Genomic DNA, 18,177 nt, shown 5'->3' on the forward strand with positions numbered 1-18,177 from the left:
GTGTGGGGGGGGGTGCACCACAATCTAACTAATATATATCTATCCCCAACACCCCTTCCCACTACTTTGGCACCAACAGAGTCGTCCTGCCTGGGAGTCTGGAATCCCTTCTCTTAAAGCCCCCAGTAGTTCTTCTGCACTAAAATCTCTGACACCCAAAAACTTCACAATTGAAACACCACTTTTTCCACCGACACTACACACCTTTGTCCCATGCCCTCGGAATGCTGTTTTTGTGGTAGGGGTGGAGTTCTATAGAGCGAACAGGTGAGAGGGAGGAGCCTGGAGAAGAAAGAAGTCCCAAGATACAGGAAAAGTAAAAGACGTAAAGAATCCAATCATTCGCACAAATTAATCCAGATAAGAACCAGAATTAAGAGGTATTGTTAATTGTTATTTCTTCATTCATCAATTCGTTATCTCAATGTTTGGTTCGCTTCAACACACAGCATACCCGTGACCCTTATCATTCGTCACAGGTAACGTTAACTTGTATGTTTTTAACTTCATCAAATATAGTAACAAACGTTATTCCCTAGTGCCTTCAACCCTCAAGTCACAACCTGGTCTCAGAACATTTCGTATTATTCTGTACGTAAATCCGAAACACACCATTTAGTATGGTATGTATTAATTTGTGGGTGTCCATCACCCATTTCGTATGATATGTTGTGACATTTGGGTTGCTAGACTCTCGGTTTTGCCTAAAGTAACCATCTGTCTTATGTAACCATACCAAACGTCATACTAAATGGCGCACAACAGATTTACTTACAGAATAATACGAAATGCTCGGAGACCAGGTTGATAGTCAGTGTCAGCATTTTGTTTGAAGTTTTCAACCTTTGACAACGTTTTTCAATGTGTATTCAGTTGTGTGCAGAATCATCACGATATCATTCAAGATGGGTCTGACTGTGACTCCCATCCTGGCCAGGTTGGAACCACCCAGGGAAAACACGCCAAAAAACCTGCCCCGCTTTCATGTGGCTCCTGGATGCATCTCTCTATTGGCTCCTGGCTGTTTCCTCATTCTATGGGTCGCAGTCATGGGTAAATGCTTCCCACTGGGCAACTGTATCACAGTGTCGCCGGGCGGTACTAGAATGAGGAAATAGTCACGAGACAATAAAAAGAGAAGCATCCAGGAGCCAATTGACAGAAGGGGTGGGTTTTTGGCAGGTTTCTCCTGGACAGTTTTTGCCTGGTAGGGTTAGAACCACCCAAGACGCGGGTCACAGTCAGACCATAACGGAAGATTCAGGTTACATCCCTTCCCCAGGGCTCCTTACGGAGAGATACCCATTACTGCTGTTAGATTACCCCCATCTTTACTCTGTAGTCATTTCTGAATAGGAGGAATGCCACGTGGTAACTGTCACTAGTGCCAACAAGCATTGCCACCAATGTTTAGTAGGGCTACATGCACAAATAATAGATTGGGATTGTCATCTGATCTCCCTGAGATATCGGTATGACACCTTTACACTAATACTCAATTGATCACGGCAATGTTCCTTCAAATACATTTTCAGAGAAGTGGCCAAGAGACCAGACAATGCCAGAGAGAAGCAGATACCAGGAGAGGGATGAGTATGACAAGAGCAGGGAGAGGGACCTCACTCACGACCGAGGAAGCTCCTCACATGAAGAGAGAGACCGGGAAAGGAAAAGAGAGAGAGACCGGCGGAAGAGAGACCAAATGGACGAGAGGTACAGGGATGAGAAGGACTCTGGAGCTGACAGGAGGGTCAGAGAGAAGGACTACTCTGACAGACAGCGGGATACGACACCTCACTCTCACAAGGACGCACCACCTGACCACAGAGGCAGTAGTCAACAAGGACAACAGAGAGAGTAAGAGACCATCTAACTGTCACAGAGAGGCTTCCACAGTTACCATCCTGGGCATTGTTGAGCACATGTTGGTTTTGTTGCTAAACAACTAACCCCTCTATGGGCAGAGAGGTTTGGAACTCTTTCTTATTGGTCTATTAACTAATTTACCATCTGGTGATGTCACCAGGCAGGCCAAAACTCCATCCCACCAAAACATTAAAAGGGCATTATCATAATTTTCACAATTTCACATTATTATTCCAACCTCAGTGTGGAAATATACAGTGTACAAAATAATAGGAACACTATTATAGTAGGAACACTACTATTATTGAGTTTCACAATCTTTTGCCCTCAAAAACAGCCTCAATTCGTCAGGGCATGGATTCTAGGTGGTGTCTAAAGCATTCCACCGGGAGGCTGTACTATGTTGACTGCAATGCTTCCCACAGTTGGGTCAAGTTGGTTGGATGTCCTTTGGGTGGTGGATCATTCTTGATACACACGGAGTGTTGCAGCGTTGCAGTTCTTGACACACTCAACCTGGTGTACCTGGCACCTACAGCCATACCCCGTTCAACATCACTTAAATCTTCCGTATTGCCCATTCTCTCTGAATAGTATACATGCACAATCCATATCTCAATTGTCTCAAGACTTAAACATCCATCTTTAACCGGTCTTCTCCCCTTCATCTACACTGACTGAAGTATATTTAACAGATTACATCAATAAGGGATCATAGCTTTCACCTGGTCAGTCTGTCATGGAAAGTGCAGGTGTTCCTAATGTTTAGTACACTGTGTATATAAAACACCGGAAAAATCATCCTTGGGGATATAGTTGTATGATTGATTTAACTTTCCAATCATTGGTTTTTGTTTGGCATACATTTTAAAGTGAAAATCTGAGTCTGCATCATTCTGTTACCGTATTATTGCCCACATATACTGTACAGCACGAGAAGTCTACGGTTTCACTGGTTTGGAATTGACTCCTTGTAATGTCTGTCTGCTTGTGTTTGAATGGCACATTGACTCTTGGGGTGCCCAAAGTAAATATGAACCCCTTGAATACAAAACCTGCTCTCTGCTATGGAGGAGGGTTGTGGTGGTTTGAATGTAAGATTTAGCAGACATCAACTTGTGATTTTGTCTTTGCAGGTATACAGAAGCCTCCACATCTCCCTCTGTGGGGGAATACTATGAGCCACAACACAGACAGGCTCTGTACAACCTCAGATATGCCTTAACAGCCAGAGGCAAGTCATGTTTAAATTAAAGAACAAACAGCAACAACTTACACCTGAAACGTTTTTGTGGGTGAATCTTGTTGGTACGGTGTAGCAGGCGTTGTTCTGTTTAATTGGTCCTGGGATTTATTCACTCGGAACCAAACAGAACCAAATGGGGAGGGACCTACCTGAATTTATCCAATATAAACTCGATTTCGTTGGGCGTAAACAGTTTCCATTGCAAAATGTTTTGAACTAATGATTACACCCCTGTAGTAGGAATGTAGTTGGGTAGGTTATGAATGACCTAACCAACCACATGACCACCCTCTCGGGGGTACAGGGTATTTATGAGGGGATTGGCGTTTTGAGTTATAATATCTGTATCTGTTTCTTTCTCCAAATTGTTTGTTCATCCATGATATGTTTAATTCACACAATGGCATAATGTATGCTCTATCTCCCTCTGAGATGAAATTCCCACTGAAATTAACCATCAACCATGTTGGTTGAACTCGGATCAACCTCAATTTAGCTGCATTGTCGCATAATCCTCCCTCTCTTGTGAAACGTATAACTTGACCTTCAACTCAGCTCGATTTCTCCCAGACTCTTACTGTATGATAAGTCATGTATTTAGCTCTTTCTTGATCTGTTCTGTTCAGGTCTATGCCAGATAATGGAGGTCTTTGTAAACCTGCTGATAGTCATCTGCTCAGGAGTGTCCTACAGTAACTCCGGGGGTTACCGGGACCTGGCCAGCCTCGGGGGTATCTACCAGTACTACTATGGAGGAGCACAGGCTTTCACTGGAGCCGATGCAGACAGGGTCAAGGAGCTGGACAAACTGTTCCACCAGCTCAAGCTACCTCCATACATCTTCAGCATGGCCTGTGGAGGGGCTCTGATGGTTTATGCCTGCATCATTCTGGCTTTCGGTGTTTTGAGAGTCCCTTACCGCTGGCCCCCTGTGCTGCTGGGTGAGGCCCTGGTGAACCTCCTGATCGGCCTGGGCTACATCCCTGCCCTGGCCTTCTACTTCATCAAGCTGCAGGAGACCTACGACAACCCCATCTGTACAGAGAGGGAAGCGCTCTACAAGAGCAAAGGGCATCAGGGCTTTGCGTGTGCACTCAATGGAGCAGACATCGCTGGAGGCCTCTTCGGGGTGCTTGGAGTCATTGTTTTCATCTTCGGAATGGTCTTGGCCATCCGTGCTTTCAGGGCAGTGAGGGAGATGAAGAGACTGAGAGCGATGGAAGATGTTAACTTATAAGTGGGTTTGCTCACCCCCACTGTGAATAGAGTGGAAAAAATGTAGGGTTGAGGTCAAATTTGGTCAAATTTGTCAAATAAATGCTAGTGTATTTTTAATGAACTGTGATTGATAAAGTTTAACTGTACAAAGAGCAATTTTGTACATTTGTGACTTCAAAAACCACACACTTGTTTTACTAAATGTTACAGATGTGAGACATCTACACTGTCAAACATTGTTCTTTACTAATAAAAATCTTAAACAGATGTATTTCTCTTCCTCATTAACCCTCTTGCCTAGAATATCTCCATTTTACCTTGTAGAATAATAATTATTGTTTGTGGTCTCTGTGGGACTGAAAACATAAATCTGAGCAGAGCAAAGAGAGCAGGTTAGGGAAACGATAGAAATGCACCAAGGCCCAGGTTTTTCACAGTATACATTTTTATTGCTACTTGGCTGAAAGTTAATTAAAAATACAGCTTTTCTGCTCAAAACTAGTCATAGCAGCATCTCAAATGAAATAATAAACCATCGCCCACTGAAAATTTTAAGGAGTACAATTCTGGCTGAAACAGCAAAAGTGCTCATGGTTAGTCCTTTCCTAAATGATAAAACAAGGTATCCTCTAAAACTAATTACAACAAATATTTAACAGAATACAAATATTTGTAGCAGTTTTCTACATGCTAAAACAAAAATATTAGATATGCTCCAGATATTCAAAACAATGCCTTGGCTTACAAACAATTAACATTTTGTAGAAAGTAATCACATATATGCACTGTATACATTTTATATTTATATGCATTTATATATGGCATGCTTCAGACATTAAATACACAAATTAGAATCTTAAATAAAAATACCATAATATGCAACAATATACAATAGAATCCCTTTATTCTAGATTCTGTAGTGGAGGACCTATACATTTGCATGAAACAATGTACAAAAATAAACCTCAGCTTCTTGGCATTGAGAGAAAATATTCAAGCATCTCTAGAAAAGAATGTACAGAAAGAAAGTTGAGATCAAACAATGTTTACTTTGGTCACATGTTAAACAATTGAAACATCCTCAATATCAGATTCTTTCCAGAGTTCACCATAATCATTTAACAGAATGGAGATTCATTCAGTTAAATATAACAGCAACACATGCATACTTTCTCACTCAGACTGCAATGACAAACAGGCAGCATGTTCTCCCTCTGAGAAGAGAAATAAAACACGTGTTTACAGAGAGTGGATTAAACGGAATCAGAAAAGCATTGACACAATAACCTACTTAAATATGCATACCCACACACACACAGCTGTATTTACATAGGATTATGGTGCACTCAGATCATGAACAGTAGTTGATCTCCTCTACTAAATAATTAAAGGGAATACTTTGCCATCATTGTGATGTCACCTTGATCTTTTACTCTGTGCCCCATCTTACTGTAGCCATACGTACGGTATGCATATGTACAGGCACATTTATTCCTCTATCTAGGTTAATGACCCTCCCAATCAATATTGTTTCTAGCTCTTGTTAGTAGGAGTAAACTTTTTGGTTCTTTACAAAATCAAGGGAGAGTTGACTGTAAACAAAATAGCAAATAATAATTGGCTAAGGATTTGCAGATGCATGTTCTTACATTTGGAATGCATTTTTGGCTGCTATAGCACATAACATAGGTGCATTTGGAACGCACAGAGCTTAGTAGTGTGTTGCTGGTCCCCACTTGGCAAACTAGGGCCCAATTATGGAGCCTCTTGATCAACTTTTCTACATGGACCACTGCGTCGAAAGAGTTGACAAAAGGTGAAAACGCACACGATGGCAGAACACTGCACTTCACGATTCTCACACACATGCATACGCACACACAGACAAGAATGCTCAGTTACTACTAATTTCCATAGTTAAGAAAAAAGGATCCTCCTAGGTGTGTAACCTGTGAGTAATATAAACAGGTGACACTTTGCATATTTGATGTGAGGGAATTCATGTTCATAATCATCTACATTGTGTAGTGTATTTGAAGTCCAACTTCCTGTTCATTTAGAGGATTATGAGAACTTTGAATTATCTTGTTCTTCCAACCACATCAAAGACAATCACCTCTTCATACTGTTCTTAGGTTCTCAACTTAAATGCCATATGAAAATGTCAGATGTGTGCAAGCTCAAATCTGTTTCTTTAGTCTGTCCTGAAATGCTCAGGGTGGAGGGCAAACCCACACCTGTGGTGCGTACATGTACCTGTGTTACCGCCTGAGGCACAGCAGGTGGCTTCCGTTAGCAAACAAAGCAATATTCAAAATGCCTGCTTTCTGCCACTTATCATCCCTAGAATGAGCCAGGATCTTTCACCCCACAACACCAGCTGCTATTCCTCTCATGGAAGCAGAATGACTCAATACAAAAAAAGCCTTAAGACTTGAACAAGGAAGAACAATGCCTATCTTTGTGCTAAAAGACAAACTTGCATCCAACCGAAAAGCAGTTTTGTAATTCTCTCACACTTCACTTTGAATTATTAGCACTTCTATTGGATACTTTCTCTTAGAGAAGACATGATATGTTTGGCTGACAGAAGCCACAACAACGACAACTCAAGCCCTATGAGTTAATGTGCATTTTTGATAAATATCTCACATAATACTCAAATATCAATCTTTGAATATATTTATCTCCCTATGTACAAAGTGCTTTAAACAGTGTTTGATCCTTTGAAGAGCAGATTTTGTCCGAAGTTGGAACAAAATAAGTGAATAAAACTTACACTTGAAGTCAGAAGTTTACATACACTTAGGTTGAAGTCATTAAAACAAGTTTTTCAACCACTCCACAAATTTCTTGTTAACAAACTATAGTTTTGGAAAGTCGGTTAGGACATCTGCTTTGTGCATGACACAAGTCATTTTTCCAACAATTGTTGACAGACAGATTATTTCACTTATAATTCACTGTATCACAATTCCAGTGGGTCAAAAGTTTACATATACTAAGTTGATTGTGCCTTTAAACAGCTTGGAAAATTCCAGAAAATGATGTCATGGCTTCAGAAGCTCCTGAAAGGCTAATTGACATAATTTGAGTCAATTGGAGGTGTACCCGTGGATGGATTTCAAGGCCTACTTTCAAACTCATTGCCTCTTTGCTTGACATCATGGGAAAATCAAAAGAAATCAGCCAAGACCTCAGGAAAAAAACTGTAGACCTCCACAAGTCTGGTTCATCCTTGGGAGCAATTTCCAAATGCCTGAAGGTACCACGTACATCTGTACGAACAATAGTACGCAAGTATAAACACCATGGGACCACGCAGCCGTCATACCACTCAGGGAGGAGACGTGTTCTGTCTCCTAGAGATGAACATACTTTGGTGCGAATCAATCCCAGAACAACAGCAAAGGACCTTGTGAAGATGCTGGAGGAAACGGGTACAAAAGTATCTATATCCACAGTTAAACGAGTCCTATATCGACATAACCTGAAAGGCCGCTCAGCAAGGAAGAAGCCACTGCTCCAAAACCGCCATAAAAAAGCCAGACTACGGTTTGCAACTGCACATGGGGACAAAGATCGGACTTTTTGGAGAAATGTATTCTGGTCTGATGAAACAAAAATAGAACTGTTTGGCCATAATGACCATCGTTATGTTTGGAGGAAAAAGGGGGAGGCTTGCGAGCCTGAGAACATCATCCCAACCGTGAAACACGGGGGTGACAGCATCATGTTGTGGGGGTGCTTTGCTGCAGGAGGGACTGGTGCACTTCACAAAATAGGCAATCACAAAGCCCTGACCTCAATCCCATAGAATATTTGTGGACAGAACCGAAAAAGCGTGTGGGAACATGGAGGTCTACAAACCTGACTCAGTTACACCAGCTCTGTCAGGAGGAATGGGCCAAAATTCACCCAACTTATTGAGGGAAGGTTGTGGAAGGCTACCTGAAATGTTTGACCCAAGTTAAACAATTTAAAGGCAATGTTACCAAATACTAATTGAGTGTATGCAAACTTCTGAACCACTGGGAATGTGATGAAATAAATAAAAGTTGAAATAAATAATTCTCTAATATTATTCTGACATTTCACATTCTTAAAATAAAGTGGTGATCCTAACTGACCTAACTAAGACAGGGAATGTTTACTACGATTAAATGTTAGGAATTGTGAAAAACTGAGTTCAAATGTATTTGGCTAAGGTGTATGTAAACTTCCAACTTCAATTGTATATAATAAATCTCATATTATAAGCAAGCAGGCTTTAGAAAGGCAAATTCACCAATCAATCCAGTCTTGAACGTTAAGGATTAAGTAAATAGCCATTTCGAAGCCGCTGTGAGGTTTTTGAGCATCTAAAATACTGCCAATTCTACGAAACCTTTAGAATCCACCCCTCTGGTCCCAATCCTTGTTCTACTGGCTTGAAACTTTACATTGCTCTCTCTGCAATTTGGAGAAAATAATGCAAAATATTGCCGTGTTATATGCTCCTGACCTTGCCACGTAAGGTCAAAGGGCAAAACCAGCTCCGCTAAAGGAAATAAAACCAACAGAAAAAGACAGTCACCATCCTCATTAGGACTGGGAGCGCTGCATTAAGGCTATGAACAAGCATAGAGTGGGTTGTAGCTAGCTAAGCAGCTATGGTAAGTATTACAACCATGCCACTAGCCTTCTCACAGTGGCATCTAGGAACACATCCCAGTCATTCTCTTGTCAGACCACAAGCCCTCTCTTACTAAGTCAGAAAGTTCTCCTCTCTAAAATGGGTTAGGGTTAGGCAGTTTGGCACAAAGGGGAAGGGTGGTAGATTTTGGTCTGCAGCTTTGTTAGTCAATTAGTGGTATACTATCCTCTAACATTGCTGGAGCACAAGTGCAACTTTACAGAAATGTCATATTCACAGTCAACTGACATATTATGCAGATGCCTTTATTCAAAGTAATGTCCATGACGGACATATTTCACAATGTCTGTGCTAGATAAAAGTCAGGGCCACTCCATACCTTAGCAACACTAAAACCATTAGCAAATGCCCCAAATAAAGTCTGAACTCAAATTCTGATGCAAAACGAATGGCTTATACTCAATACTTTAGTTTTTTCACTCTTCTCGGGACACAAAAGTGCTTTGCTCATTTTTGCTAAAATTCCACATAAACGTAATCTGATAAACCCGTCTTCCTCATTGGTTGGATGGTATTACCCAAGGGTCCTCTGACAGCTTAGAAACATATGGAGCAGACAAAGGCTTGTCTCCACACTGTGAAAGAAGAGTAAGATAACGTCCTCCTCAGCATTAGGTCAGGTGTCCTTACATACCTCTTGAAACGTTGTTCCTTCACAAAACCCCATCCAGTCATCCACCCACCTGTTGAAATGGTTTGGTGTTGCCACTCATGTGAGCTTCACACCACCCCTCTTACTCAAACCAGCCCTTATTGTCGCCAAGACAACAATGAGCTTTTCTGTCCTGCCAACAAAAACACACTGTGCTTGTTCTGAATCTGTTATACAGTAGGTGGTAGCGGTGGTAGAGTACCCTGGTGATATTCACTGATATAGAACTAACATTTGAGGCAATTCATAGTTATCACCACCAGATGTCCCACAAACCCCTATTGAATCTGTCAGTAGATCTATGAGAATGAAATATCTAATTATTGAAATTATTTTTACTCCTTCTCTCGCCGGTCACTGACTTAAAATGAAGAGCATCAACTAGCTATATCTATAGGCTCCAACGGAATTATGCAAACTGCATGATTAAAATAGACTTTCACAACATGCATACTTTTCATATACATGTAAAATAATACCATGTTACATCCTCATTTTAGCACACTACTCATGGATATTTTCTTCAGTTGACTGTGAAGCTAATGGAATGATGGGAACAGAATGATTCTCAAACCTTAAAAAACACTTTCGATATGTTGGTCACTGGAGAGATTTTGCACAATTTCCTGGGTACAAGAAGCGTGAAACTAGAAAAACTAAAGACAAAGGGGCTACACACCTCACAGTATCTGGACTCCTTAAATGATGGCACTCGAATAATGTGAAGAACATGTTTTTTCACCCATCACTTGTAATGATTACTGTACAGTATCTGGTGTGCATTGTAGCGTCTGAGATATGAACACCGTGAACAATTGTTTCGTCTTCATTGTGACCACTCATGTTGCCCATAAAACATAATTAATATAATTACTTTTTCTGTTAAAATTTGCTGACCATGCACTGTCACGGATACAGTGTTACAATAATGGTTTTAAAGCAGTATGCCATATTGGTTCTGTACAGGTGAGCAATGCACTGTTATGTTATTTTGCGTTTGCCTTTTTATGAGAGCTTGATGCTATTTTTGAATGTTATTTTCTGTATTATTCCTCCCAGCAAGGCTTCAATGGTTTCCAAATGGATACGCATCCTGATGCTGGGACTAGGCCAAGCTGGCCTTGTGATTACACCACTCTGTGGTTCTGCACTACACTGCTCAGACTAAATGTGTATATAGATACTAACTGTATTTCCCATATAGAGGATTATGGTGTTGATAGAAAGGGTCACTTCTTAGTTTTTTCAGTAAATAAAAATTAGATTCGTTTTTTTTTTATCGCCTGCTGTTATGTTCCTACCTGCCTCTAGCATACACAGTCTGAATCCTTGTGCCACAGAGTAAGGCCAGTCAGCCTTGTTTCCAGTCCTGCCAGCCATTGTGCAGTCAACAGGTTAGAGAGGGAGATAACGTAGGATATATATATACAGACAGACAGACAGACAGAGAGAGAGCGAGCGCGAGAAGTGGCTGTACCATTGGTGGCCCCTGGAGGACGCTGTCACACAGTGATGTCCTATTCCAGAGTTAATACTGATGTGTGTCCCCTACCCCCTCCATACACACACAGGCAGGGAGGCAGGGACATCTGGGGCTGAGTCATCTACAGTAGGCACTTTTTCACCTTTTGGTCACAGGACTTGTCCCTGGGATCTAGGAGCCCCTGCAGCCCCCAGCATTGGAATGATAACACACTCAAATGGATTATTCTACCATTTCACTATTTGACCTTCCTTCCAAGTAAAGGGAAATGTTGCAAACAAGTTCTGCAGTCTAAAACGCATGAGGTATTCTAGTTCAGGCTGGGGTATTTTGGCCTCCGGTGGCCCCCTTCTTTTCACAACCTATTTTCATGGTTGGTGACTTCAGTGCCTGTTCAGCTCTGATACTCAGACAGTTCCACCAGGTTCATCAGACAGTTAGCTAAGCACCTCTCTACGTCTAACGTGACGTAACGCATTCATGTGTGAACAGTCAAGGCCCCACATGTCTTCATGACAGAGCTGAATGGAAACTTGAACTGGAATATCCCACCTGTGCCAGAGAGACCTCCTCTGCCCCCCTGGTATGGCACTGTCACAGGACTACCACAGGGTGGTGCTGTGCTCTGGCCCCCTCTAGAGGGCAGTATCATAGACTTCCTGCTGTAGGGCAGGGATAGGGTTAGGGGCGAGGTCCCGCTGGGGCAGCATGGCAGCAGGGGGGTGGGGGTGGTCCCACACAGGGTCTCTGATGGAGGGGGGTGTGAAAGGGGGTGGAGGTCCTGGGACCATAGGGATCTGGCCCCTCAGCTGCTCCCTAACATCCTGCTCTAGACTGGGAGGCACTACCAGCTGGTCCTCGGGGTCCTGCTGGGCAGGGGCAGTGAAGTAACCCGACTTCTTCTTAGGGGCCTCCAGGGCTACCTCGATGAGGTTGTGGCTATCTTCCGGGGCCACCACGGAGCCGTTGGAAAGCTTCTTCCCAAAGAGGCTGGAGGTGGAGGGGGACTTCTTTAGGTCGGAAATCTCCCTGCCACACACAGCCAGCAGGCAGCCATTAGTGGCTGACACCACCACGCTGTTCTGACGACGCATCTTTCCGTTGGGGTAGTCTGAGCGTGTCTTGTCCAGGTTGTGGTCCTTTGGGCTCGCGGCTGGCCCAGAACGGATCTGGAAAGCACAGCAGTGGATGTCTACCTCCACCTCCAGCTTGCTCCCATTGGAGATGACCCCCTCTAGTGGAGCCTCGTCATCACTGTCCAGCCCGTTGTCAGACTGGTTACTGGAGAAGGTGGCACAGGAGGGCTGGCGCTGGAACAGGACAGGGTGGGGCCCCCCTACCCCAGCTGAGCCGGGTCCCGCGGGGGCACAGAGCGTGGCTGCAGGGTGGAGACTACAGCGCCTCTCAGGTCGGGCCATGGGGCCAGTGGAGGGGTGCTCGTCAGAGGCTGTGGAGCCCGCCTCACTCCCCACCTCCGAGGCCGAAGTCTCGCTGTTGAACTCTGAAGCGATGCCACTGCTGGAGGAGGGCGTGGCCGGGTCCCCTGGGGGAGCAGTGACGGGGAGGGGTGTTGGAGGGGGTCCACGGGGATCTGTACCAGTACTGGCGTGAGGGGGCTCACAGGTACAGTTGTCCTCCCCGATGTGCAGGGACACCACCACCGCCCCCACATTGTCCCGGCAGCCGTAGCTCTGGGCCAGCGTGCAGAGCTTCTTGGCAGCTGCGCGGGGGTCCCTCACGGCCTGCACGGTGCACACAGCCTCCTGGTAGGACACCCTCTCAAACAGCGCCCGGTTCCCCAGGATCAAGAACTCATCTTGGGAACACAGGGGCTCAGTGCGCACCCAGGGCTTGGGCAGCACCCAGGGAGACAGATAAGAGCATCCCAGCAGGCGAGAGCAGCATGTCACTCCACTCACTTTGTTATCCTACAACACAATAACACAGGAGGGGACTCAGCTCTGCACTTTGAATACAAATGAATACCTCGGAGCATAAGGCATCACATCAAACGTTAACTAACAAGTAGATCTTTATGAACACAAAGGCCCTCACAAAAACGTGCATTCACACACGCCTGACTCCCCACAGTACCTCAGTGATGATCGCCTTGCTGAGTTTGACCCTGTCCATCTCTTCGGTGCTCTGCTCCAGGCTGAAGACCTTGGAAAGGGGCAGGGGCTGGCCGTCTCGACACAGCACCGCCTGGCAGCTGCCCACGTTGGCCACCGTCAGGCTGAAGTAGCTGCCCAGCTCCGATGGCTCGTGGTGGATGTAGCAGAGCAGGGCAGATGCACCCAGCTTCTGACCAGCCATGCCCAGTTTCCTGCATCATACAACATACATCACAGAATGCAACTATCAGCACATGCCCTGCAATTAGCTAGCTTCTTTGTTAAACATTAAAAATAGACCATTATGAATATTCATTATGTTGTTATTTGCATATGTTAGTTCCTAGCTAATGCAGTTGTGAATTAATCAAATGTAAATGAACACGGAATAGTACAATTGTAGGTTTGTCTTCCTTAAAGGGTAACAGTAATTCATAGCAGGGGCGCAACTTTCAGTGGGGGCAGGGGAGGGAACATGTCCCACCCACATTCTGAAGTTGCATTTTTGTCCCCCCCAGTTTTATAATTGGAATGTGATACAAAACGAGGCAAGGGTGTGTTTTAGGACCATGCGGACATCTCCGATCGGTGGGGTAAGTTGTTTGGAGTGTTTATCTGACTGGATAAAAAAAAATAATAATAATGATGATGTCTACCCCACTTCTAAAACCAAAGTTACGCCCCTGATTCATATGATACTGAAATGTGCCTACATTTTGCTTGTATTACAGTAATACAAGCAGAATGGGTGTGCGTCTGTGTATGCATGATGCTCATACCTGTGTGAGGTGAGGAAGGTGTTGCTCATGTACACACTGTCCACACTGGAATGCAGCAGCTCTTCCGACAGCACATCTCCCATGGTGCACTGCAACAGACGAGGAACTTCCTCATTGCGGTCTCCGTCGAAGACGCCATAGGCCGCCTCAACACTATCCCCAAAGCGGTCCACTGCCAGCACAGACACACACAATCTGTCCCCAAGGAAGAGAAAATACTGTTAGTATTGATATAAGATGAACACAAAAAGTGGAAACAAAATGTGGTTACATTTTCTGTGTGTAAATCCCATTATACAATCTTGCTCATAAGCTTAGAATCTTCCTCAAATTCAAGCCAAACAGGAATAACTCATCCATACTTGAACACAGTGAGACAGAGCCCTATTCCTACAGAGGCAGCAGGGGCTCATCCAGGCATGGCCCCCTGTGACACTGTGGTGGTCATGACCCTGTGAGGCCCTGTTAGGACACGAGCCAGGCAAACTGGGCCCCCATCAATGATGCAGGGGACACCGCTTTATACCCGTTGTATCCACAGGAAGTATTAGGCTTCCCTGCCTTCCCTACTATTAAACAAGATCCGCAGCCCAGGGGCCTAGATGCCAGGCCCAACAGACGTTCACCCAGGCAGTGGAAGCTGTGCTGGGGCTGTACAGTTAGATTACTAAGTAACTCCTCCATAGATGCATATTATAGCCTCGGGTAGGGTTTAAAATAGGATGCCAGCCAAGAGGCAGAGCAGAAAAGAAACGGGCTGATATGGACTATGAGAAGCACATCCTCTTCTCAGACCATTTAATGTAGTGCTGCTCACAGCGATTCCCTGAAAGAGGAAATGCTCCTTAAAGGCGCTCTCTAAAACCACACGTGATCTCATAATCCCATTTATACCCTCTCATCAGATTGTCATAAATTAGGGCTTCCCTCACATACACGCTCACTCACTGTCTCAAAGTAACTCTCTCTCCCTCTCTCTCTCCCTCAGCCCTCCTCCCTCCCTCCCTTGGGCTCACTTGTTCCTCTGCCCGCTCATCTCAGAGTAGCCGTGGTTCCACAGGGTCGAGGAGCCCAGGGATTCCCCGGTGGCCATGGCTGGCTTCTGGTCCAGCTTCAGCGTGGTGATGTGACTGAGGAGAGAGAGAGAGACAAAGAGATGGGGGCATTATCTCACCATGCACTGGGCTGAACCATAATTCACGCTGTAGCACAAGAATATAATTTATCGCATAGCTTATCCAAGTACACCAGCGGCCTGATACTTTGTTGTGCGGCGTGACACTGTAGTCTCTGTGTGTCACCTGAACAGGTTGAGTGTTTTGTGCTCCAGCAAGAGGCTGCTGTTGCCAGTCAGGTCAAGTTCGTGCAGGGTAGCCGTTAGAGAGTCTGGCAGTAGGATCTCAGTCAGCTCATTACAGCTCAAGTCCACCAGCTATATATACACACACACACACACACACACACACACACACACACACACACACGGTGGATGGAGAAGATAACACACACAGTTATACATTATAACATTGTAATAAAGACATATACACATCTAAAAGACATATGCATAAACAAAACACAAACTAGGGCTAACCCCATTTAGTCGACTGGTTGATTGTTTTGTCGATAGCCTGTTGGTTGACCGAGATTTCTTTAGTCGAGCAGTGCACAAAACACCTGTCTGATTCGTGCCTGTCTCAGTGGGCTAATCCATTGCAGATGCCACGGGGAGGGCACAGTCCATCACTCTAAGACGTGAGATACTGAAATTGTATGTGGTTATATTATGTAAAAAATAATGCAACACTAGTAAGTCTAGTATTATTTTATAACAAATGCACTTTCTCCCGCATTGGATACGGTCGCTGTCCGCGGTTCTGAAACATAACCTTCAGTGCGCCGTAGAATTGACACCTTTCCCTATGTTGCACACTAGCAAAGTTAACCTGCATATTGGGATGGAAAACAATGTGGTGGAGCCAGCAGAAACAGATCTTGCCTAATTGTCTAAAAACAGTTGAGGAGAGAGGAAACGCCAACTTAACTGTCAAATGTGCCTGGCTTTATAAATCATCCATATATATCTACAGAAATAAGACAGGTCTTGCTTCTGTTGCCTGTTTGAGTGATTATTTAATAGCCTAATGATTCCCTGAGCACCAAGCCTCATGCAACAGCAAAATGTCAAGATAAAGCAATTTCACAGATTCGGCTGTTTTTAATCTTTGCTATGCTGTAATTTAAGCTTTACATTTTTTTTGGGGGGGGGGGTTAGTACAGACTGGTATTACTTATAATGTATTTAGTGTTGTTTACACAGTTCCAAACAGGCAGAAAAATGATATTGTAATCTAACAGCACCTGTTTGTCACACATAATATGTACCCAGCTCTCACTCCTGTAGCCTCCTTGTCCTTGATCTCCTTACTGTTATTATTACAATTATTATTATAATCATCATTATATTAATAAGTAATGTCGTTATCATTAGTGGTCTTGGTATAACAGCCTTGTATAACCACCATCGAGCTGTATGCAAAAGAGTGCGTCCTGTTTAGTCTTAATACCATAACTTACTTAGACCTATATTTCAATATACAGTATAGGCTACTGTATTAATCAATCATTCGTTCATGCCATCACAGCAACATTCATGTTTTGAAATTGCAAATAAGCATTTTCGTTTTAAAATTAAATAACAAAGGAAGCTTTCAATAATTAGCCCAAACAACAAACCACAATTCATGAATGCATGCAACTGTTTTTAGTCCATAACTTACTTAGGCCTATATTTCAATATATAGGCTACTGTATCAATCAATCATCCATTCGTTCATGCCATCACACAGCACATAAGACATTCATGCTCTGAAATGCAATCAAGCTTTTTTGTTTTAAAGTGAAATAACAAAGGGAGCTGTGAATAATTAGCCTCAACGATAAATAGACTGCAATTCACAAATGCATGCAACTGTTTTTAGTCTGCTGTAATAAAGACTTTGTATTTTTATTTATTTATTTTCATTAGAACAGACCTTGGTACACATATTTAGTGTTTTTTACACTATTTCAAATTATAATATTATAATCTAACAGCAACTGTTTGGCACAACACCAGTAAACATTCACCTGTTTTGAGTTTATTTTTCACATCTTCCACATGCATTTTGCTGTCATGTGTTACTGTATTCGAAATTTGTTATAACCAATTTATTGATGTGATTATGATAGGTTATAGGTCAGGCCCTATTGGCCACGTGCATGTGATGAATACATGTTTCAAGTAAAGAGAGCAAAGGTTGAGGGAATAGGGAATGTTATCTTAAACAAATGACGTATTTCTGTAACATAACTTCAGTCAGAAACAGGTAATGGCTGAAATGACGTTGCTGCTTCAGCACGGACAGCGCAATAAACACTTGCTGTGGTGATTTTTCGCTGCAGCAGGGAGGAGAGCGAGACAACATACACCAGTCACACAGGCACTCGCTATCATTTTTCATTTTTTAACACTGTGCCCATCGGGCTCTTTCTTGAGTCATCTTAATTATTTAATCAAACAGTGGCTTAAAGCATCAGACAAGCTCAGTGCATATGGTTGATTTTTATTAGGGTGTGTCTGTCTATATATGGAAAAATAAGTTTCAATATTTCAACTAATCGATTGGTCGGAAGAACAGGACGACTCTCGGTCAACCAAGATTTTGTTTAGTCGGGGACAGCCCTAATATAAACAGATATGAGTGAAACTGACCTTGATCTCTGGCAGGTTGAGGATCTCAGGGAACACACTGATGTGGTTGGAGTGTGCTATGAGGGTGTGTAGCCTCTTACAGCTGGATACAGTGGAGGGGATGGTCTTCAGCTTGTTGCCACTCAGATTCAGCTCCTCCAGCAGCTCTAGTTTACTCAGTTTACTGCACACACAGAGCAGTATAGAGACGTCTCCACCACAGAACAATGGCTCATATCAGATCTAAAGAATAGCTACAGTATATTAGGAGCAATAGAAAACATTTTAATGTCTAGAGACGCAATCTCTAAAGTAGTGTAGAATACATCCACTGATTGGAGGCATTTCATAGGTACAGTAGGAAGGCAGTATAACTGGGTGTGGAGCTGGTTA

The 18,177-nt window shown here is 43.4% G+C and overlaps 2 protein-coding genes across 3 annotated transcripts in view; one reads left to right on the forward strand and one right to left on the reverse strand.

Annotated features, from left to right (window-relative positions):
- Positions 1-215: 215 nt before the first annotated feature.
- On the forward strand, positions 216-4,597 carry marveld3 (MARVEL domain containing 3). 2 transcript variants are annotated; one of them, XM_021586195.3, is made up of 4 exons: positions 216-380; positions 1,536-1,857; positions 3,003-3,100; positions 3,739-4,597. In XM_021586195.3, the coding sequence occupies exons 2-4, from the start codon at positions 1,559-1,561 to the stop codon at positions 4,347-4,349; spliced, it is 1,008 nt and encodes a 335-aa protein (XP_021441870.3). In that variant the 5' UTR covers positions 216-380; positions 1,536-1,558; the 3' UTR covers positions 4,350-4,597. The 2 variants fall into 2 exon arrangements, with proteins under 2 accessions (XP_021441870.3, XP_021441868.3); XM_021586193.3 differs by having other exon boundaries at positions 266-479.
- Positions 4,598-4,757: 160 nt separating this feature from the next.
- Positions 4,758-18,177, reverse strand: part of LOC110506525 (PH domain leucine-rich repeat-containing protein phosphatase 2) — a 54,487-nt gene continuing 41,067 nt past the window's right edge. Inside the window, exons 14-19 of the mRNA XM_036964043.2 lie at positions 17,806-17,968; positions 15,356-15,486; positions 15,071-15,184; positions 14,055-14,249; positions 13,256-13,487; positions 4,758-13,089 (exon numbers count right to left, since the gene is read on the reverse strand). Coding sequence (XP_036819938.2) covers positions 11,797-13,089; positions 13,256-13,487; positions 14,055-14,249; positions 15,071-15,184; positions 15,356-15,486; positions 17,806-17,968 — 2,128 coding nt within the window. The 3' untranslated portion in view covers positions 4,758-11,796. The remainder of the gene's footprint in view (positions 13,090-13,255; positions 13,488-14,054; positions 14,250-15,070; positions 15,185-15,355; positions 15,487-17,805; positions 17,969-18,177) is intronic.

This window comes from Oncorhynchus mykiss, chromosome 26 (genome assembly GCF_057628025.1).
Source record: "Oncorhynchus mykiss isolate SJ-2025 chromosome 26, ASM5762802v1, whole genome shotgun sequence".
NCBI classification, from domain to species: domain Eukaryota; kingdom Metazoa; phylum Chordata; class Actinopteri; order Salmoniformes; family Salmonidae; genus Oncorhynchus; species Oncorhynchus mykiss.

Coding starts and splice junctions, on each gene's coding strand:
- marveld3 (XM_021586195.3), top strand. CDS start 1,559: ATGCCAGAGAGAAGCAGATACCAGGAGAGGGATGAGTATGACAAGAGC. Junction 1,858..3,002: donor CAACAAGGACAACAGAGAGA/GTAAGAGACCAT, acceptor TTGTCTTTGCAG/GTATACAGAAGCCTCCACAT. Junction 3,101..3,738: donor ATATGCCTTAACAGCCAGAG/GCAAGTCATGTT, acceptor TGTTCTGTTCAG/GTCTATGCCAGATAATGGAG.